The sequence below is a fragment of the Oryx dammah genome, unplaced genomic scaffold, assembly GCF_014754425.2.
Source record: "Oryx dammah isolate SB20612 unplaced genomic scaffold, SCBI_Odam_1.1 HiC_scaffold_22, whole genome shotgun sequence".
Lineage (NCBI taxonomy): Eukaryota > Metazoa > Chordata > Mammalia > Artiodactyla > Bovidae > Oryx > Oryx dammah.
The window spans coordinates 40,737,518-40,759,937 of NW_024070206.1; the positions used below are offsets into that span (position 1 = coordinate 40,737,518).

Consider the following 22,420-nt stretch of genomic DNA (forward strand, 5'->3'; position numbering starts at 1 on the left):
CTGAGGCACGCAGCTCCTCTTAGTGTTGCAGCTCTGTTTTCCTGGGTTAATTTTATCTTCTATTATCACCAAACGTTGTTTTACAGAAAGGTTTCTGGTCCATCGTGAGGACCACTCTGGCTGACTTGTTTCTTTCTCCTAGGCTGGTCACGTCTGCGGAGACGACGTGGACCTCATAGATGGGCAGACGACGGGCTGTGTGAGGATTTCTTTTGGATACATGTCTACGCTTGAGGATGCCCAGGCCTTCCTCAGGTTCATCATAGCAACCCGACTGCGCCCGTCTCATGGCCAGCCTCTCCCTCTGGCCACCCCGGGGGAGGCTGGAGTGCCGCCCGGAGACAGTGAGGCTCAGAACGCCGTGCCTGCCACCCGGGCCAGAGGTAGCCCCTCACCTCAGGAAGACGCTTCCCCACACTCCGGGGTTTGGAACAACTCGCCCACCGCTTTCAACGCAGAGGATCTGTGTCCGCCCCTGCTGGAGGCCACCAGACCCCAGCAGACCACTTTAGAGAAAGCTGCTGATGTCCCAGATGGGGACCTCAGGTCACATGTCGTCACCAACCTTTACCTCTACCCAATCAAGTCCTGTGCAGCGTTTGAGGTAAGGGTTTCAGTGGCAGCGAAAGAGATTGCTTCTTTTGTGTTTATTTTATAATATTTTTTGGTAAAGTAAAGAAAAAAAGTTCAGGAAGTGAAGGGAAGCATGCAGAAAATCAAAACTTCAGTACCTGCAGCACGCAGGCTCAGTGGCTGCAGTTCCTAGGCTCTGGAGCACAGACTCAGTAGTTGTGACCCATGGGCTTAGTGGCTTTGCAGCATGTGGGATTTTCTCGGACCAGGGATCAAACCCATGTACCCCAGGTTGGTAGCAGATTCTTATCCACTGCTCCACCAGAGAAGTCCTCATTCTGTCTTTCTTGGTTTGAGCTGACTTTTGACCATGACTGTGCAAATGGGAATCCCCGAGAGGATCCTGTTTCTGGGTGTTACTGTTGATAGTTATGGATGTAACTTTCATGCAGAAGCATTTTACATACTTTGGTTCATTTGATCATCAAAACAATATTATGAGGCGCTAGGTAATATCACCCCTATTGTATAGATATGGAGCCTAGGGGCTATTAAGGTTAAGCACTCTGCCCAGGTCATGACCCCCTAATAAATGATAGGGAAAGGATTTGAACCTGGGTCTACTGACTGCTTGGGTCCACACTGTCCTGAGTCTGTCTGCTTAGCTCTCCCTGTGGAGGTGAACTACATAATGTCTGCAAACAGGCTGGCCTGGCAGTCAGCCTACCTGGGAGATGGGAGTGCTTGCCTTGGTTGGCCAGCTGGCCCCGGCCCCTCCTCCAGTGGCCGAACTTCCTCTAAGACTGTCTTTCTATGATATGTGTGTGTCCCAAGTCCCAGGTGAGGGCCCACCCTCCTGAGCCTCTGGGATCACAGGCTCCCTAGCTCCTCATTGGCTAGTCCATGCTGAAGGAGACTGTCCTCCAGTCTGAGACCATGAACGAGCAAGTTCTTCTCCACTCCTGAATGCAGGCAGGAGAGGAGTATCAGGACTGTATTTTCTCAGATGAGTCATGTCCTGTAGAATAGCCGTACTGCACACAGAAACACAGCAGGAATCAGTGACCCATTTTACAGATGAAGACACTGAGACTCAGTAAGGTTTCATATTTTGCTAAAAGTCTTCCGTCCGTCTGCTCATTCAGAAACCATACACTGAGTGCCTGCCACCTGCTGGGCCTGTACCTGGGTGCAGTGATGAACAAAATGGAAATAATTCCTTCCCCCAGGGAGGGCAGTATCTCAGGAGGGAAGCAGACACTTTACAACACACACACACATACACACACCTATCTCTCTCTCTGTCTGTCTACCTATCATTTATCTGTCTATCCATTCATAGCCATGATTTCACACTGATATCTCCAATTCCAATCCAACACCACAGGGTTTATTTAGCCATCCCCTGCACTTGTAAATCCTGTGAGAAACCTGGCTCCCATTGCCCTCAGTGAATACTTATTTGCTCAAAGCCTTCTGTAACCCAGCCCCCAGCTGCGACAGCTAAAAAGCTTACCCTTCGCATGCCAACACAGACATGGTGGCTGAAAGCTTGCCCCTGACAAAGAGGAAGAAGGAAGATGGAAGCCAGCAAATTCAATATTTAGGTGGCAAATCAAAGGATAGACAATGATAGACACGTTCCAACAAGTGGGTGTAAGGAACAGCGACGGGTCTGAGACTTTGCCCTCCTAGCAAGCTCACAACCCAGCCTGCCTCAGTGTCTTGGATGCAACGAGAGACATGAGATTCCATGGGGCTTCCCTGGTGGTCCAGAGGTGAAGACTCTGCATTTCCAAAGCGAGGGATGTAGCTTTAAGATCTCGCATGCTGGGGGTGGGGGAAGATGAGATTCCTGGGTCAGAGATAAAAGGCTGTTACTCACAGCCAGCAGGTAGCAAGAGCTTCATGTTTGTGTTGCTTTTCTTTCCTCCCAAGCCCCAAGAAAGGGTCCAGAGGGGCCCAGGTGGATGTTCTGCTCATATTTGGGAGCCCCCTAACTCAGGAAACCTCTTTCATAATAGGATGCTAGCCAAGCTGTGTAGTCCTCAATCAGGGAGGAGCTGATATGTTTGTGATACTGGGCTGTGAGCAAACTTGCCCTCTACTCCAGAGGGTTGTTCCCTACACAAACATCCTCGACAGGAGAGTCTGGAACAGAGGACAGTTTGTGCTTCTGCTTGTTAAAACAGACATGCAGAAATGAGAGATCCATGGAGAAATGCCACCCAAGAATAGATTGTCTTCTAAAATGTTATTTGTAATTCAAAACATGTTTTCCGAAAGAAATAGTGACTTAGTGGTGGATTCTGGGCTTGGCCCCTAATATTGCTGAACTCGAGGGCTCTGCCGGCAGGAGCAGCCATGGTCTGTGGGGAGAGGATGTCTGAAGGGCAGAGTAAAGGGATTAACATTTGTGCATCACCTGTTACATTCAGTTGCTTTACATTTTATGCACTGTTTTGGTTTTCACCTAATCCAACGACAATAAAGTCCATTTTATATAATACATGACAGAACCAAGGCTTAGGAAGGTGGTAAGTTGTCCAAAGGCGATAACTGTCGGAGGTGAGATGTAAGCGCCAAGCTTGTCAGTCCTCAAAGTGCCTACCCCACCCCAGCTCCCGCTGCACCGCATTTCTGCTTCTTGGGTACAGGGCTCCCCTGGCTGGAGGAGCAGTTTCCCTTCACATTGTTCCTCCTAGAGATCTGTGCCGCGCTCACCCTAGGCCGGAAGCTCCTCTCCTTCACTTCCTCCCCCTGAAGCCTCCGTCTTCACTCCGGTCCCTCCCTCGAGGACCCACCTCAAAGTGCCCCCAATTAAATATTCTTCCCTTTCATCATTAACCCGGATTGGAAGTTTTCAGACTCCTTTGGGTGGTTAACTTGGGTGCTCAGAGGAAAACAGAAGGGTGAAATTGATTCTTGCACAGTTGTGCAAGCATGTTGGTCTCTTAATCATAATACTATTTCAAAAGCAGTGGGTGGTGTACACCCTTCTTTAACAAACAGCAGGCAGTGCTGAAAACGGTGGGTGTAACCTGTGGATAAAACTGCAAAGACCTGGTCTCACACTATTGATATTTCATTATTTTTCCCCTAATGTGCTTTTTGTGTTCTGGATCCCATCCAGAACACCACGTTATGTTTAGCTCTCGTGTCTCCTTAGACTCCTCTGGGGTTGTACCAGTCTCTTAGACTTTCCCTGTTTTCAGCACCTTGATTGTGTTAAGGAATACTGGTCAGGTATTTACTAGAATATCCATCAGTTTGTTTTTGCCTAATGTCTTTCTGGGGATTAGACTGGGGCTTGGGGTTTTACAGCAGGAGGACCACAGAGATAAAGTTCTCATCATATCGTGTCAGGGTACATAGTATCGTTGTGGCTTATCACTGCTGATGTTAACCTGGGTCTCATAGTGTTTGCCAGCATTCTTTACCGTCAGTTCCCCCTCCACCCATTCCCATACTGTGCCTTTTAGAGGCAGGTGACTAAGGGTAGCCCACACTTAGTGGGTAAGGAGTTACGCTCTACCTTCTTGAGAGGGGCCATCTACATCAATAACTTGGAATTCTTCTATATGAGACAGTTGACCTTTCTATTTAATCATTTATTTATATCAGTATGGACTCATGGGTATTTAATTTATATTTTAGGTTATAATACAATACTGTGTATATATGTGTTAGTCGCTGTTGTATATTTCCTGACCCGCCCTAGAATAAACCATTTCTCCAAGAAGTCCTGGTTGTTTTTATTGGAGAATGGTATTAAGTGCAAGATCTGGGCACTGGCCATAATTTGTATTTTAATTTTGTAGAAATATGAAGCATTGAGGAATATACATATTTTATACATTTAAGATGGATCAGCTCAGTGACCATTTCAGTGGAGCCACCATTTGTGCAAGAAACAAGTCTATATTACGAGGATATGCCTGCTCAGGCATCCACCACTGTGGAAGGACACACAGAAAGTGGGAGCAGCAGAGACCTGTGGGGAGTGAAGTGGAACACAGGGTGGGCAGAGGCCTGCTCCCCATGCCCCTGCTAGGCACATGTGTTACCCACTCAAAAGGCACACTGAAGTGGACAAGGATGGAACTGGATCTGGAGGCTAAATGGAAGGTCCCTTGATCCCGTAGTCTCCTTTGCATTGTCCTCTTCTTCTTTAAATGTTTGTTTCTTCGGCTGTGTCAGGTTTTAGTTGAGGCACACGAGTTCTCTGCTGTGTGATGTGGCATCTTTGGTTGCAGGCCCTGGGCTTCACCCCAGGTGGCACTCATGGTAAAGAATCTGCCTGCCAATGCAGGAGACACAAGAGACGTGGGTTCGATTCCCGGGTCGGGAAGATCCCCTGGAGAAGGAAATGTCAAGCCACTCCAGTTCTTGCCTGGGGAATTCTATGGATAGAGGAGCTTGGCAGGTTACAGTCCATGGGGTCTTAAAGAGTTGGGCGTGACTGAGCACAGACACACGTGGACTCTACTCCTGGCAGGTACTCAGGCCCCATAATTGTGGTTCACAGGCACTCGCGTTGTGGCATGAAGGCTCCAGAGCGAGGGTTCAGTAGTTGAGGTGCAAGGGCTTAGCCGTTCCGAGGCACGTGGGCTCTTCGTTCCTTCACCAGGGATCATACCTGCATCTCCTGCATTTCAAGGTGGACTCTTAACCACAAAGGCACCAGGAAAGTCCCTGTCTTCTTTGTTTCCTTCTCTTCCACGCTTTCGTCCTTCAAGAGTCTGTGCTGAATTCCTGAAGCCCGTGTGCATCTGTGCAGCCCCTGTGCAATAAATGAGAAGATCATTTGTGAGGAGCGCTGGCTTAAAATACACTGACTGTTGTTTTTTTTTTTTTAGGTGACCAGGTGGCCTCTAGGAAGTCAAGGGCTGCTGTATGACCGAAGCTGGATGGTTGTGAATCACAATGGCATTTGCCTGAGTCAGAAACAGGAGCCCCGGCTCTGCCTGATCCAGCCCTTCATTGACCTGCAGCGGAGGATCATGGTCATCAAAGCCCAAGGTCTGAAAACAGGGTTCACTTTTACAGAGTAGTTGTCAAGTGTAGCTTAATTCTCATAAAATAAAATCATGAGTTTTCTTCCACTAAATATTAAAAAATCCCAAAAGGGAGTGAAATGATGTATAGAAGAGACAATAGGAAGTTTGTTCCTCTTGTGTTTTTTCTTTAGTGTGTGTATGGAGGATATTTCTGGGAAAAGGTAAAGATCTGACCATCCAGTCAGAAAGTAAAGAGGTGTCGATTTTGAAATTATATCTTGTCCTTTCACTTACATTAGTTTTATTTCCTTCACTCTTCATAGGTTCTGCAAGCTTTAATTCTTCTTTGTGGATTTTTATTATGAACTGTCTAACACATAGACAGTAGACCAGCTCTGTCCAGTGGACTCCTATGTGATGATGGAAATGTTCAGTATCCACATCGTGCTGTTTGGTAGCCATCAATCTGATGTGGCTACTGAGTGTGTGTAATGTGCAGGATGCTGGAGCTAAATTTTACATTTTATTTAATTTAAATTAATACATGTAGTGGCTATAGTGTTGGACAGCACAAATGTGAATAAGATGCAATCTCAAAAACGACAGAAAGATCTCTGTTCGTTTCCAAGGCAAACCATTCAATATCACGGTAATTGAACAGTTCTCTGAAGACCTACAAGGCCTTCTAGAACTAACATCCAAAAAAGATGTCCTTTTCATTACAGGGGACTGGAATGCAAGCAGGAAGTCAAGAAACACCTGGAGTAACAGGCAAATTTGGCCTTGGAGTACAGAATGAAGCAGGGCAAAGGCTAAGTTCTGCCAAGAGAAAACACTGGTCATAGCAAACACCCTCTTCCAACAACACAAGAGAAGACTCTACACATGGACATTACCAGATGGTCAACACTGAAATCAGATTGATTATATTCTTTGAGCCAAAGATGGAGAAGCTCTATACAGTCCACTAAAACAAGACTGGGAGCTGACTGTGGCTCAGATCATGAACTCCTTATTGCCAAATTCAGACTGAAATTGAAGAAAGTGGAGAAAACCACTAGACCATTCAGGTATGACCTAAATAAAATCCCTTATGACTATACAGTGGAAATGAGAAATAGATTTAAGGGACTAGATCTGATAGAGTGCCTGATGAACTATGGAATGAGGTTCATGACATTGTACAGGAGACAGGGATCAAGACCATCCCCAAGAAAAAGAAATGCAAAAAAGAAAAATGGCTGTCTGAGGAGGCCTTACAAATAGCTGTGAAAATAAGGGAAGCTAAAAGCAAAGGAGAAAAGGAAAGATATACCCATTTGAATGCAGAGTTCCAAAGAATAGCAGGGAGAGATAAGAAAGCCTTCCTCAGTGATCAATGCAAAGAAATAGAGGAAAACAATAGAATGGGAAAGACTAGAGATCTCTTCAAGATGATTAGAGATACCAAGGGAACATTTCATGCAAAGATGGGCTCGATAAAGGACAGAAATGGTAGGGACCTAACAGAAGCAGAAGATATTAAGAAGAGGTGACAAGAATACACAGAACTGTACAAAAAAGATCTTCATGACAGATAATCACAATGGTGTGATCACTCATCTAGAGCCAGACATCCTGGAATGTGATGTCAAGTGGGCCTTAGGGAGCATCACTATGAACAAAGCTAGTGCAGGTGATGGAATTCCAGTTGAGCTATTTCCAATCTTGAAAGATGATGCTGTGAACATGCTATAGTCAATATGCCAGCAAATTTGGAAAACTCAGCAGTGGCCACAGGACTGGAAAAGGTCAGTTTTCATTCCAATCCCAAAGAAAGGCTGTGCCAAAGAATGCTCAAACTACCGCACAATTGCACTCATCTCACACACTAGTAAAGTAATGCTTAAAATTCTCCAAGCCAGGCTTCAAGAATACATGAACCGTGAACTCCCTGATGTTCAAGCTGGGTTTAGAAAAGGCAGAGGAACCAGAGATCAAATTGCCAACATCCGCTGGATCATCGAAAAAGCAAGAGAGTTCCAGAAAAACATCTTTCTGCTTTATTGACTGTGCCAAAGCCTTTGACTGTGTGGATCACAATAAACTGTGGAAAATTCTTCAAGTGATGGGAATACCAGACCACTTGACCTGCCTCTTGAGAAACCTATATGCAGGTCAGGAAGCAACAGTTAGAACTGGACATGGAACAACAGACTGGTTCCAAATAGGAAAAGGAGTACGTCAAGGCTGTATATTGGCACCCTGCTTATTTAGCTTCTATGCAGAGTACATCTTGAGAAATGCTGGACTGGAGGAAGCACAAGCTGGAATCAAGATTGCCAGGAAAAATATCAATAACCTCAGATATGCAGATGACACCACCCTTATGGCAGAAAGTGAAGAGGAACTAAAAAGCCTCTTGATGAAAGTGAAAGAGGAGAGTGAAAAAATTGATTTAAAGCTCAACATTCAGAAAACTAAGATCATGGCATCCGGTCCCATCACTTCATGGGAAATAGATGGGGAAACAGTGGAAACAGTGTCAGACTTTATTTTTCTGGGCTCCAAAATCACTGCAGAGGGTGACTGCAGCCATGAAATTAAAAGACGCTTACTACTTGGAAGGAAAGTTATGACCAACCTAGACAGCATATTGAAAAGCAGAGACATTACTTTGTCAACAAAAGTCTGTCTAGTCAAGGCTATGGTTTTTCCAGTAGTCACATATGGTTGTGAGAGTTGGCCTATAAAGAAAGCTGAGTGCTGAAGAATTGATGCTTTTGAACTATTGTTGGAAAAGACTCTCGAGAGTCCCTTGGACTGCAAGGAGATCCATCCTAAAGGAGATCAGTCCTGGGTGCTCATTGGAAGGACTGATGTTGAAGCTGAAGCTCCAGTACTTTGGCCACCTGATGTGAAGAGCTGACTCATTTGAAAAGACCCTGATGCTGGGAAAAATTGGGAGCAGGAGGAGAAGGGGCCGACAGAGGATGAGATGGTTGGATGGCATCACTGACTCAATGGACATGGTTTTGGTGAACTCTGGGAGTTGGTGATGGACAGAGAGAGGCCTGGCATGCTATGGATCATGGGGTTGCAAAGAGTTGGACACAACTGAGCGACTGAACTGAACTGAACACACTTACATCATCCAGTTTTAACAAACTTAGCATTTGGCCACATTTGCTTCAATTTCTCCTCCTCGTCTCCATCCTCCTCCCCTATCTCTCTCCTCTTATTACACACCTTCTTTCTCCCTTCTGCACATCCTCTTTCTCCACGTCCTTAAGAAATAAAAACATTTCAGATATAGGTGAAATTCCCTATGTACTTCTCTGTGCTCTCACTCCTTCTGTACTCCACCTACCATTTACAGAAGATTCCAGTTTCCCTCCTAATTTATAGCTATACTTTTGTGATATATACCATTCCCATATATTCAGTGATCATGTTTCTTGGCTGTTGGTGTTCCATTCTGCCTCAGTGGTTTATTTCTTCTTGAACCAATGAGCCAATGTCACTACTAGAACTATATACTGAATCTTAATAACTGATAATCTACTTCTGCTTCATTGACTATGATAAATCACTAGATCCAGCCAGTCCATTCTGAAGGAGATCAGCCCTGGGATTTCTTTGGAAGGAATGATGCTAAAGCTGAAACTCCAGTACTTTGGCCACCTCATGCGAAGAGTTGACTCATTGGAAAAGACTCTGATGCTGGGAGGGATTGGGGGCAGGAGAAGAAGGGGACGACAGAGGATGAGATGGCTGAATGGCATCACTGACTTGATGGATGCGAGTCTGAGTGAACCCTGGGAGTTGGTGATGGACAGGGAGGCCTGGCGTGCTGCGATTCATGGGGTCGCAAAGAGTCGGACACGACTGAGTGACTGAGCTGAACTGAACTGAAAGCCTTTGTGTGAATCAAAGCAAACTTTGGAAAATTTTTTCAAGAGATGGGAATACCAGACCACCTTACCTGCCTCCTGAGAAAACTGTATGCAGGTCAAGAATCAACAGTTAGAACCAGACATGGAACAATAGGTTCAAAACTGGGAAAGGAGTATGTCAAGGCTATATTTTGTCACTTTGCTTATTTAACATACATGCACAGTACATCATGTGAAATGCCAGACTGGATGAAGCTCAAGCTGGAATCAAGATTGCCAGGAGAAATATCCATAACCTCGAATGTGCAGATGATACTACCCTAATGGCAGAAAGCAAAGAGGATCTAAAGAGTCTCTTGATGAAAGTGAAAGAGGAGAGTAAAAAAGCTGGTTCAAAACTCAACATTCAAAAAACTAAGATCACGGCATCTGGTCCCATCACTTCATGGCAAATCAATGAGAAAAAATGGAAACAATGACAAATTTTATTTTCTTGGGCTCCAAAATCACTGCAGAGGGTGACTGCAGCCATGAAATTGAAAGATGCTTGCTCCTTGGAGGAAAAGCTATGACAAACCTAGATAACATATTAAAAAACAGAAACATTACTTTGCTGACAAAGGTCCATATAGTTGAAGCTATGGTTTTTCTAGTAGTCATGTACAGATGTGAGAGATGGACCACAAAGAAGGCTGAGTGCCCAAGAATTGATGCATTTGAACTGTGGTTTTGAAGAAGACTCTTGGGAGTCCCTTGGACAGCAAGGAGATCCAACCAGTCAATCCTAAAGGAAATCAGTTCAGAATATTCATTGGAAGGGCTGATGCTGAAGCTAAAGCTCCAATACTTTGGTGACCTGATGGGAAAAGCCAAATCATTGGAAAAGACCCTGATGCTGGGAAAGATTGAAGGCGGGAGAAGAAGGGGATGACAGAGGATAAGATGGTTGGATGGCATCACTGACTTGATGGACATGAGTTTGAGCAAGCTCCAGGAGATGGTAAAGGACAGGGAAGCCTGGCGTGCTGCAGTCCATGGGGTCCCACAGAGTTGGACACGCCTGAAGCGACTTAGCAGCAGCAGCACACTTGAGAGGAATGTGTATTCTGTTGTTGGGTGGAGTGTTCTGTAGATGTCAGTTATATCCACTTTGTGGATCAGTATTGCTGTTTTTCTCTATACCTGCTGGCTTGTCATGCACTTGCTACTCGTTCTGTTAATGACTGAAAAAAGAGTGCTGAAGTCCTCAACTGTAATTGTAGATTTGTCTGCTTTCTCCTTAGTTCTGTTAGTTTTTGCTTCACATAGTATGACTGACTTCTTGGTGAATTGTTCCCTCTTTAAACAATGTTCCTCTTTATACATCATAATTTTCTTTGTTCCAAAGTTTGAAGTGTGAAATTCTTTGTTACAAATCCTACCATTGAGCTCTGATTCGGTTAGTGTTTGCATAGTATATCATTTTCCACCTTTTAATTTATTTCTTCTAGCCTGATCAATATTTATATAACATTCCACAAAATGTATTCATTTAAACTGTACCACTCAATTATTATTATTCTTGTATATTTACAATCATCACCACAATAAACTTTAGAACACTTTATCATCATCCTAAATGAGAAGGCCCATACCCACTAGCAGTCACTTCCTATTCCCAACCTCATCTCCAGTCCTGGCCACTACTAATCTACTTTCTGTCCCTATGGATTTGCCTGTTCTGGATGTTTCATGTAACTGGGATCATACAATATATGACTGACTTCTTTCACTTAGCATAATGTTTCTAAGGATCATCATACTATTGAACAATTAGGCATACTTATTTTTTATCCACTTATCAGTTGATGGATATTTAGATTGTTTCCACTTGGGGTTATTATGAATAATGCTGCTATGAACATTTATGTGTAAATTTTTCAAAATTTACTTATTTTTAATTGAAGGATAATTGCTTTATAGTATTGTTGGTTTCTACCAAACATCAACATGAATCTGTATGGCTGGAGAGCACAGGTGGGCCACAGAAGAGGTATCCACAGAGAAGGGCCACCATGAATTCTACTCAGGCGTCTTGGCTTCATGCCTTTCCCTGTATTTTTAATGACTCGTGAAGGATGAGAAGGCATGCAAAGTGGCAGCATGCCTCAGCTATTCCAGCCTTTGCCAACAGTCTTACACTCTTCAGTGGCCCGGGATCAATTTCCTCTAGTTTCTTCCGCATATTTTATTTTAAGTTTATGTACATATGTTATATGCTCCTTTGTATGTATGTGTATAAAAACTTTTTAGAGAAGAATCACTTCCCAACTCCACTGACATGGTAACAGATTTTTTTTTTTTTTTTTAGCACTAATGATGATTGATTCAGGAATCCAATTTGATGCTAACTCCTAGGAGCTAGGAGAATTGACACTCTATGCTGACCTTCTTCCAGAGCGAGCCTTCCTGCCGGCCTGTCTATTTCTAGAGGATCTAGGTAGCTTAGAGAGCAATGACATCAGGATGTGGAGTCCTCCAGAGGGAGAGACATCTTTAAAGGGATTTTCAGCATCGCAGGGACTATGGATGTGACTGCCCAGTGCAGGGTCTCCCACGAGAAAGCTGCTCAGCACACCTGCTGTTGGTAGTGCTAACAATGATGACGAGAATCTCTGTTATAAAGAGATTTCTAAGACCCAGCCACTTATTTGACTCAACCAGTTGCCCAGCTCATTAATTCTTGCATATTTGAGAATGATGGACTTTAGAAACATATACTTGTTCTTTTTTGCATGATGATAAATTTGTCTCTAACCTTTGTTCATTAGGGATGGAGCCTATAGAGGTGCCTCTTGAGGAGAACAGTGAGCAGGTTCAGATTTGCCAAAGCAAAGTCTGTGCGGACAGGTGAGGCTGTGGCAGATGAAACTCTCAGGGAGGGGAAGAATGAAACCTCGCTTTGAAGACTTTCTCTCTGCTGCTTTGAAAGATGCACCTAAGTCCATTTTCATTATATCAAGCACTCATGGTTCCCAGTATAAGAAGCCTGAGCTCACGCTATCCCAAAGGCTTTATTGACCAGAAAATGCCAGTCCTCTCAGATGCAGCTACATGAACCCAGGGATAAAAATTGCAGACTCAGACAGTAAAGAATCTGCTTTGTAGTACAAGAGTTGTGAGCTCAATCTCTGGATCAGGAAGATCCCCTGGAGAAGGGAATGGCAACCCCCTCCAGTATTCTTCCCTGGAGAATTCCATGGGCAGAGGAGCCTGGTGGGCTATAGTCCATGGGGTGTCAAAGAGTCGGACACGAGAGTGACTAACGCTTTCACTTTCACTTCACTTTCACCCTGAAATGGCTGTATTTCTCTCCATGGAAGATTTGCTATAGTAACTTTCCAAAATATTCACCCAAAATTCATTACTCTGATTGAAAATGTGCTTTGATGAGTGTTTAAATCTGCACAAGAACTGGCAAGAGGGTGCAGAGTGTGCTCACCCCTTGGGCCTCCAGCATGGCCAGGGCCCAAGATGCTCAACTGGGTAGAGCACCATCCTCACACTATCACCTTCCCACATTTCCTGAGCATGTACATAGCCCTTCATCATCCCAGTGTGACCCAGAGGTGCTAACACCTTGAGTCCAGTTTGGATGTGTGTAGCTTGTGTTTGACGTGTCCCTTCATGACTGACTTGTTCGCAGTGCAGAAGGAAATGCTGTCTGATCAGCACTATGCATATCATGATTTCCTGAGCACAGATGTACCCACTGACTGCTTTCTTGTGTTCACTAAAAGCCATTGGCATTTTAAAAGCCTTCTACTAGTATATGAATCACTAGTGAACTATGAAGTTAATAATTTTTGTGTTTGAGGGGTTTAATTGGTTGGGGTATTAGATGGGCTGGGAACCATAAGATCAGGACCCACAGTCAGAAAATTTGTATTCCACATGTTTTCTGGTTGAGATTAGATTTAGGTAAAAGGAGAGGTAGAAAGAAATTTCTAAAACTTTTAATTTGATCTGAAAACTTTGTAAAAAGCACAAATCTCAGGCCTTCCCATGCCTTGGAAATTTCTCTGCAGCTTCCTAAGTGCTTAGCTGTCACTTTAGGTGTCTATATTGCTAGGGACTTCATTATATTCTATTATATTCTGTTCGGTTCAGTTCAGTTCAGTTCAGTTCTGTTATACTATACTATATAACATTTTGCTGTTTCATTTACTTAAAGGAATACTATATAATGTTCACCATCCTTCCTTTTTTTTTGTCAGGGTAAATACATATGATTGCGGAGAAAAAATTTCCAAGTGGCTGTCAAAGTTTTTTGGCCGTCCCTATCATTTGATCAAGCAAAGTTCAGACTTTCAAAGAAATGCAAAGAAGAAACATGGCAAAGGTATTACATTTTGGATTGCTTCTTGGGGGACAGGAACTTAGACTCACGCTTGCAGACATGAACATCAGTCCACAAAATGGGCTGACAGGGCAATCTGCTCATGAAGTGGGGGTGGTGGGCCTCTGGCAGACAGGTGCTGAGGTGGCCCCGCAGGTGAGCAAGGCCCATGCATGGTCTTCAGACTGACCCTGAGGAGACAGGTGGGCTTGCAGGCTCCGCTCAAGCTCTCTGCCTCAGTCCTGCATGTTTAGAAAAATGGGTTAGTTTTTTTTTTTTTTTAATAAAAACATTGGTAGCTTGCTATATCCTAAGAAAATCTGGATTTCTGTCCTGACACCAAGTGATTGTGAGACCTTGGCAAATCCTTGAACCTCATGGTGTTGAAATTATGCAGACCTCAATTACTTAGATTTAAGGGTTTTGACAGTTTTTCCAGCCATAAGCTGTTGTGAGCATAAAATGAGACTTTAGAGAAGAAAGTACTTTGAGGTCACAGTACCGTGTGTGAAGAGTGAGCTTTCAAGTGTCTGTTCCAATGTCGCCTTCTCAGGGGACTCTTGCCTGACTGCCCTCCTATGACCTAGAGCCCCCTCTTGAACCTCCCAGCTCATTCCCTGTTTTATTTTTCCCTGTGACTTTTTAAAAAATCTTTTGGTCATGCCACAGATCATGTGGGATCTTAGTTCCTTGACCAGAGATTGAGCCTTCACCCCTTGCACTGGCAGCATGAAGTCTTAATCACTGGATCACCAGAGAGGTCCCTCTGTGGCACATTTCACATCCTATAAGCCAAATATTTTGCTCAGTTATCCTGTTTATGTTCTGCCTTCCCTCTGCTAGATCATAAACTCAGTGAGGGAAGGATTTTTCTCTGCTTTGTCCTCAGTGTTTAGAATAGACCTGATACATAGTAGTTGCTCAGTAAATACTAGATGATTAAATCAATGGACTGGATAGTTGCTACATTCCTGATTTGGGCAGGAATGACCTGACTTAGTCACTAGCTCTCAGGGAGACTGGCTTGTAAGTCTACACCTGGCATGAGTCTTGGAGGGCTTCAGGGAAGAGGTGAGTTTGGAGCTACATTTTAACAGGAGAGTAGGACTATTCCAGGCAGACAGAGGCAAGAGATTGCTGAAGATTACTGGCAGGGCTTGGCACTTCATGGCCTCAGGGAAGGGTTTAGGAGGGTGGGATGTGGGTACGGGGGTGATGGGAGTAGAGCTGGGGAGATGAGATGAACGTGCTGCTGAGTCAGAAGCACTATCTTGTGGGTGGGAGACTCCTCTATGCTGGGGAGTTTCATGATGCTGCTTGTATCAGAAAGTCATCCCTGGTGAGGTGTGGAGGCTGCAATGGAGAGAGAGAAGAAGGAAGCAAAGAGGTCAGGCAGGCTCTGCCTGTCCTGATGGGAGACAGAACCTGGGCAGGTGAAGAGGGCAGCAGAGTGAATCTGTTGCCTGCTCGATACAAGGTCAGGGAGTGTCAGCCTGTGAACGTTATACTTCAAAGATGCCATTTATGGTGGTGTGGTCTCTGATGGTCTGGGTCTAGGTCTTTGAACACTTAAATTTTTAAAACTACACTACCTCTTTACACTGTCACCTAAATTTTTTAAAAGTAGTTTAAGCAGTTGCAAAGGATATGATTTCCAGCATACTGCGTATATACAGGCTTACCTTGGAAATATTGTGGGTTCAGTTTCCAACCACCACAAAAGCAAGTCACACATTTTTTTGGCTTTCCAGTGCATATAAAAGTTATGTTTATACTCTACCATAATCTATTAAGTATGTAATAGCATTAAGTCTAAAAATCAGTGTGTGTGTGTTAGTCGCCCAGTTGTGTCCAACTCTTTGTGACCCCATGGACTGTAGCCCACCAGGCTTCTCTGTCCATGGAATTCTGCAGGCAAGAATACTGGAGTGGATTGCCATTGCCTTCTCCAGGGGAGCTTCCCTACCCAGGAATCGAACCTTGGTCTTCTGCATGGCAGGCAGACTCTTTACCGTTTGAGCTACAGGGAAGTCTACCAAGCAGTGTACATACCTTAATTAAAAATACTTTAGCCTTCACCAAGTCATAGTAACATCAAAGATCACATAACCTAGGAACATGGATCATATAACATAGTAACATCGTAGATCCCCGTAACGAATATCATAATGAAAAAGATTGAAACATTGCAAGAACTACCAAAATGCAGCACACAGACATGACGTGAGCAAATGTTGTTGGTGCTGTTGGGAGAACAGTGCAATAGACTTGCACTTGCAGGGTTGCACACACCTTCAGTTTATAAAAAGTATAATACCTGCGAGGTACCTGTGAGGTTCGATTAAGGTGGAATTCAATAAAATGAAGTTTGTGTGTGCTGTGAGCTAAGCTGCTTCAGTCGTGTCCGACTCTTTGCAACCCCATAGACTGTAGGCCGCCAGGCCTGTCTGTCCGTGGGATTCTCCAGGCGAAAATATTGGCGTGGGTTGCCGTGTCCTCCTCTAGAGATCTTCCAGACCCAGGAAATGAACCTATATCTCTTAAGTCTGCTGCATTGGCAGGCGGGTTCTTTACCCTAGTGCCACCCGGGAAGCGCAAAACAAAGTATACTTGTAGGCACTAAAATGAAAACTCATATTTTGCCCTTTTAAATATAAGCCAGTGGAGTTTAATTATCATAATAATTTGATTCTTATGAGTATTCATTAAAAAATATGTATATGAACAAACTGTTTTGCCCCACCTCGAGGCATGCAGGATCTTAGTTCCACAACTAGGGAGCTAACCCATACCCCCAGCAGTGGAAGTGTGGATTCTTAACCACTGGATCAGCAGGGAAATCCTCAAAAAATATTTTTAATGTACAGAAATTGTCTTTCTTTCCCTTTCCTTCTTCAACTTGGATTGCCATTCTACTTCCTTGATGGAATTTTATCTTAGTATTATATATTTTATGCTTGAAAAATCTTTCCTTGATCACTCTATCATATTTACCTTAAACTAAAATTATATATGAATTGAAATACATAAAATTTAAAAAAATTTTCTGTGATCGTAGTGTTTCAGTGTTAGGACATTTTTTTCCGGGTTGAGTTCTAATCATGATTTTTAATAATTTTTTAAAAATCAACACAGTTGATCAAAGCAATAAAAACTATATTATAAAATTTGAAAAATAGCTATTAAACATAAAGAGAAAAAATAGTGGAAAATGAATCTCTTAATGAGATGACTGGCTGCCCATGATTAATTCCTGTGTCCATGAACAGCTATCATCTATGATCAGAATAGCTGGTGCTGGGCGTTGGTTCTTTTCTGAAGAATCTTATTTAAGTCAATAAAGAGTTGGGGATGACGGAGTTTGGTTAGCGGGCTGTCACTCAAACCTTTCTTCTGAGGCACAGGGATCTAACATCAGGATGGCTTTAATCATCTGTCACTTGACAGCTTAATTAGTTCCGGCAGTTTTGTGGTTAGCAAAGAATTGGAAGTCATCTGACCTACAGGAGAATCATTCACCCATACTTGAGGGACTTTTATTTTCTTAGACTCCAGGGCTGTGAATGGGGCTTTTGTTTTCCACCCAGGAGATTTTTAGCCTGAGGGCTAATATGCCACAGGAAAGATGCGGTCTTTCCCAGTGAAGGGTGATAAGGGCCTTTTGTGGGCACCTCGCTGCTCTGATGAGCTGTTCTAGTGAAGAAGCCATGGAGGTAGAGAACCTGTAAGCGATTCTCTTAGCACTATCCATTCTTGGGTATTCTGGCGTCCACAGGCCTGAATCTGAAACAGCTCTCTGGGTTTTGGTCCAGGCAACCCTTTCATATCAACATCTATAACGACAGCTATGGCACACCCAACAAGTGGCTGATCAAAGCGGTGACAGGTTGAGGCAGTTCTGCATGACTTTGATATTTTCTTCCACTCCTTTTTTTTTTTTTTCATGAATCCACCACAGGTGTACATGCGTTCCCAAACATGAGCCCCCCTCCCACCCCCCTCCCCACAACATCTCTCTGGGTCATCTCTGCGCGTCAGCCCCAAGCGTGTCATATCCTGCATCAGACATAGACTGGCATTTCGATTCTTACATGATATTATACATGTTTCAATGCCATTCTCCCAAATCATCACACCCTCTCCCTCTCCCTCTGAGTCCAAAAGTCCGCTATACACATCTGTGTCTTTTTTGCTGTCCTGCATACAGGGTCATCATTGCCATCTTCCTAAATTCCATATATATGTGTTAGTATACTGTATTGGTGTTTTTCTTTCTGGCTCACTTCACTCTGTATAATCGGCTCCAGTTTCATCCATCTCATCAGAACTGATTCAAATGTATTCTTTTTAATGGCTGAGTAATACTCCATTGTGTATATGTACCACAGCTTTCTTATCCATTCATCTGCTGATGGACATCTAGGTTGTTTCCATGTCCTGGCTATTATAAACAGTGCTGCAATGAACATTGGGGTACATGTGTCTCTTTCAATTCTGGTTTCCTCTGTGTGTATGCCCAACAGTGGGATTGCTGGGTCATAAGGCAATTCTATTTGCAATTTTTTAAGGAATCTCCACACTGTTCTCCATAGTGGCTGTACTAGTTTGCATTCCCACCAACAGTGTAGGAGGGTTCCCTTCTCTCCACATCCTCTCCAGCATTTATTGCTTGCAGATTTTTGGATCGCAGACATTCTGACTGGTGTGAAGTGGTACCTCATTGTGGTTTTGATTTGCATTTCTCTAATAATGAGTGATGTTGAGCATCTTTTCATGTGTTTGTTGGCCATCCGTATGTCTTCTTTGGAGAAATGTCTATTTAGTTCTTTGGCCCATTTTTTGATTGGGTCGTTTATTTTTCTGGAATTGAGCTGCAGGAGTTGCTTGTATATTTTTGAGATTAGTTGTTTGTCAGTTGCTTCATTTGCTATTATTTTCTCCCATTCGGAAGGCTGTCTTTTCACTTTGCTTATGTTTTCCTTTGTTGTGCAGAAGCCTTTAATTTTAATTAGATCCCATTTGTTTATTTTTGCTTTTATTTCCAGAATTCTGGGAGGTGGATCATAGAGGATCCTGCTGTGGTTTATGTCGGAGAGTGTTTTGCCTATGTTCTCCTCTAAGAGTTTTATAGTTTCTGGTCTTACATTTAGATCTTTAATCCATTTTGAGTTTATCTTTGTGTGCGGTGTTAGAAAGTGATCTAGTTTCATTCTTTTACAAGTGGTTGACCAGTTTTCCCAGCACCACTTGTTAAAGAGATTGTCTTTACTCCATTGTATATTCTTGCCTCCTTTGTCAAAGATAAGGTGTCCATATGTATGTGGATTTATCTCTGGGCTTTCTATTTTGTTCCATTGATCTATATGTCTGTCTTTGTGCCAATACCATACTGTCTTGATGACTGTGGCTTTGTAGTAGAGCCTGAAGTCAGGCAAATTGATTCCTCCAGTTCCATTCTTCTTTCTCAAGATTGCTTTGGCTATTCGTGGTTTTTTGTATTTCCATACAAATCTTGAAATTATTTGTTCTAGTTCTGTGAAAAATATCGCCAGTATCTTGATAGGGATTGCATTGAATTTGTAAATTGCTTTGGGTAATATACTCATTTTCACTATATTGATTCTTCCGATCCATGAGCATGGTATATTTCTCCATCTATTAGTCTTCCACTCCTATTTTTTTTAAAAAAAATTTCTGTAGTTTAAAAACTTGTCTTATTTATATATATCTAAAGTCAATATTGGGCTTTCCTAGTGGTTCAGTGGTAAAGAATCCACCTGCCAATGCAGCGAACGCGGGTTTGATCCCTGGTCCAGGGAGGTCTCCTGGAGAATGAGATGGCAACCCACTTCAGTATTCTTTCCTGGAGAATCCCAGGGACAGAGGAGCCTGGTAGGCTATAGTCCTTGGGGTCACAAAGAGTTGGATGCAACTTAGCGACTGAACAACAACAAAGTCAATATTACAAGCTTTGCCAAGGGCAAAACCCAGCTTTTCCTTGACTAGATTCCCTGACTGGATTCAGATCTTCCTGGGCCCAGGATCCACATCAAGGTCCTTCTTCTTTCTTGGGGAAGAGCCCCCCTACTTCCCCACAGCTCCATCTCTTCTCAAAATGTTACTTTCAACTCTCTTTTGCTGAAACAATTTAACATCAGCATTTTATTTTTTTTTTCTAGATTAGTAACAGAATCTTCTAGGAGCTAATTTTCTTCCTGTTTGAATTATGCTTAGAACATTTTTATTATTCCCACAGGCACCAATTTTTCCCTTGTAGAAAGAATCTGTATTATTTAAAAATGCAAGTCGATAGAAGTACAATTCATTTGCATTCCAAGAAAGCAACTCTTCTTTTAAAATTTGATTTAAATTTTTGAATTTAGTATTATTGATATACAACATTATATTAGTTGCAGATGTATGCCATAATAATTTGATATTTGTATGTATTGCAAAGTGATTATACAAGTCTAGGTAACATCAGTCACCATACATACATTTTTTTTTCTTTTGATGACAACTTCTAAGATTTACTCTCCTAGCAGCTTTCAAATAGGCAATACAGTTTTATTAACTATAATTGCCACAGTATACTGGAGAAGGTAATGGCACCCCACTCCAGTACTCTTGTCTGGAAAATCCCATGGACGGAGGAGCCTGGTGGGCTGCAGTCCATAGGGTCGCTGGAAGTCGGACATGACTGAGCGACGTCATTTTCATTTTTCACTTTCATGCATTGGAGAAGGAAATGGCAACTCACTCCAGTGTTCTTGCCTGGAGAATCCCAGGGACGGGGGAGCCTGGTGGGCTGCCGTCTATGGGGTCACGCAGAGTCGGACATGACTGAAGTGACTTAGCAGCAGCAGCAGCCGCCGCCACAGTATACATTACCCTTCCAAGACTTATATATTTTGTGCTTGGATGTTTGTACCTTTTGATCCCCTTCACCCATATCGCCCATCCCACCCCCTGTCTTTGGCAACCACCAATCTGCTCTATGAATTTGTTTTGTTTGCTCATTTTTTGGTGGTTTTTTGTTTGTTTGTTTGTTTGTTTGTTTTAGATTCCACCTGTAAGTGAGATCATACAGAACTTATCTTTCTCTGTCTGACTTATTTCGTTTAGCATAATGCCCTCAAGGTCTTTCCACGTCATTGCAAATGGCAAGATTTCATTTTTAATGGCTGAATAATATCCCATTGTGCATGTACACCACAGTTTCCTCATCTATTTACCCATCAGTGGACACTTAGCTTGTTTCTCTGTCCAGCAGCCCTTCTTTTAAATACTCCATCCTTTTTTAGATCAGTCTGCTCATATGACAGCCACCCTTTCTCTGGTGAATGAGGCACAATATCTGCTGATAAACAGATCCAGTATTTTGGAACTTCAGCAGCAATTAAGCACAAGGTAAGATTCCTTTACTATTTGCTATGTACCTTGGGAAAGAATGCCGGCAATGCAGGAGACCCAGATTTGATCCCTGGGTTGGGAAGATCCCCTGGAGAAGGGAATGGCTCTACCCACTCCAGTATTCTTGCCTGGAGAATTCCATGTACAGAGAAGCCTGGCAGGCTACAGTCCATAAGGTCACAAAGAGTTGGACGTGACTGAGTGACTAACACTTTGGGAATAGCAAACAGGTGTAACCACTTGCCCCTGGAAGTGAGCCAGTCACCTGCCTGGGGAGAAAAATTCTGAGAATCTTGAGTCCAGACCCTTCATTAAGAAACCAAGATCCAGAGAAGTCACAAAACTTTTTAGGCCAGTTTACCTTAATCTTTTAGAGGGTTCTTTATCTTCCAGTGTCCTTCTTGATGCCCTCAAGATGCTTAGTGGAGAATACCAACTCTCATTGTGTGATCATTTCAGTTCTTAACACTTGCTTTAATGGAATTGTCAGCAAGTTGACACAGCTGTTTTGCCCCGCCCCCACACTGTTCCCTGGCCCCTAGGAGCCTTGCCCTCCTTCCACAGTTATTTTGAGTGAAAATAGCAGTCATGCTTTTCAAGTTATAACTGCAGATGTCATCTGTATCATCAGACAGAACCAGCGCCCTTGCCCGCTCACTCCCACCCAGAGATCTCCCAAGGACTCTGGAAAGGTCAGCTCCAGAAAGGGGCTTGGGTGCTTCAAGCCCCCTCATTGGTTTTTAGAGGAAATTGAAATCCCGAGGTAATCAGATCATTGGGAAAAAAAAAAAAGTTATTATGTAAGCTATTATGTAAGAGACAGACGGCTCATTCGTCCACACCTGTCTGTGTCCTGAGCCAGGCTCCTGTGACTACCACGTGCCATGTGGTCCTTGGCACCTGTGTGCACACACACAAGTGTGTACATATGTAGCTTAATAAGAACAACAAAGGTGGACTTTTGTAGTAATTCCTGTTTCTGTGTGTGCTCAGTTGCTCAGTCGTGTCCAACTCTTTGCGACCCCTATGGACTATAGCCCACCAGGCTCCTATGTCTGTGGAATTTTTCAGGCAAGAATACTGGAGTGTGCTGGCAACGGAATGAAACACCAACACTGCAGAGTGGTTTGAATCTTTATATTTTAACACTTGCTTCTTACAGCTGCTTTATTTTATATCCC

The 22,420-nt window shown here is 43.3% G+C and overlaps 1 protein-coding gene across 1 annotated transcript in view; it reads left to right on the top strand.

The window, feature by feature from the left end:
- The window catches only part of MOCOS (molybdenum cofactor sulfurase), a 58,390-nt gene that overhangs the window by 25,024 nt on the left and 10,946 nt on the right, over positions 1 to 22,420 (top strand). The window contains exons 8-12 of the mRNA XM_040264874.1: positions 143 to 604; positions 5,433 to 5,595; positions 12,259 to 12,337; positions 13,705 to 13,829; positions 21,131 to 21,236. Coding sequence (XP_040120808.1) covers positions 143 to 604; positions 5,433 to 5,595; positions 12,259 to 12,337; positions 13,705 to 13,829; positions 21,131 to 21,236 — 935 coding nt within the window. The remainder of the gene's footprint in view (positions 1 to 142; positions 605 to 5,432; positions 5,596 to 12,258; positions 12,338 to 13,704; positions 13,830 to 21,130; positions 21,237 to 22,420) is intronic.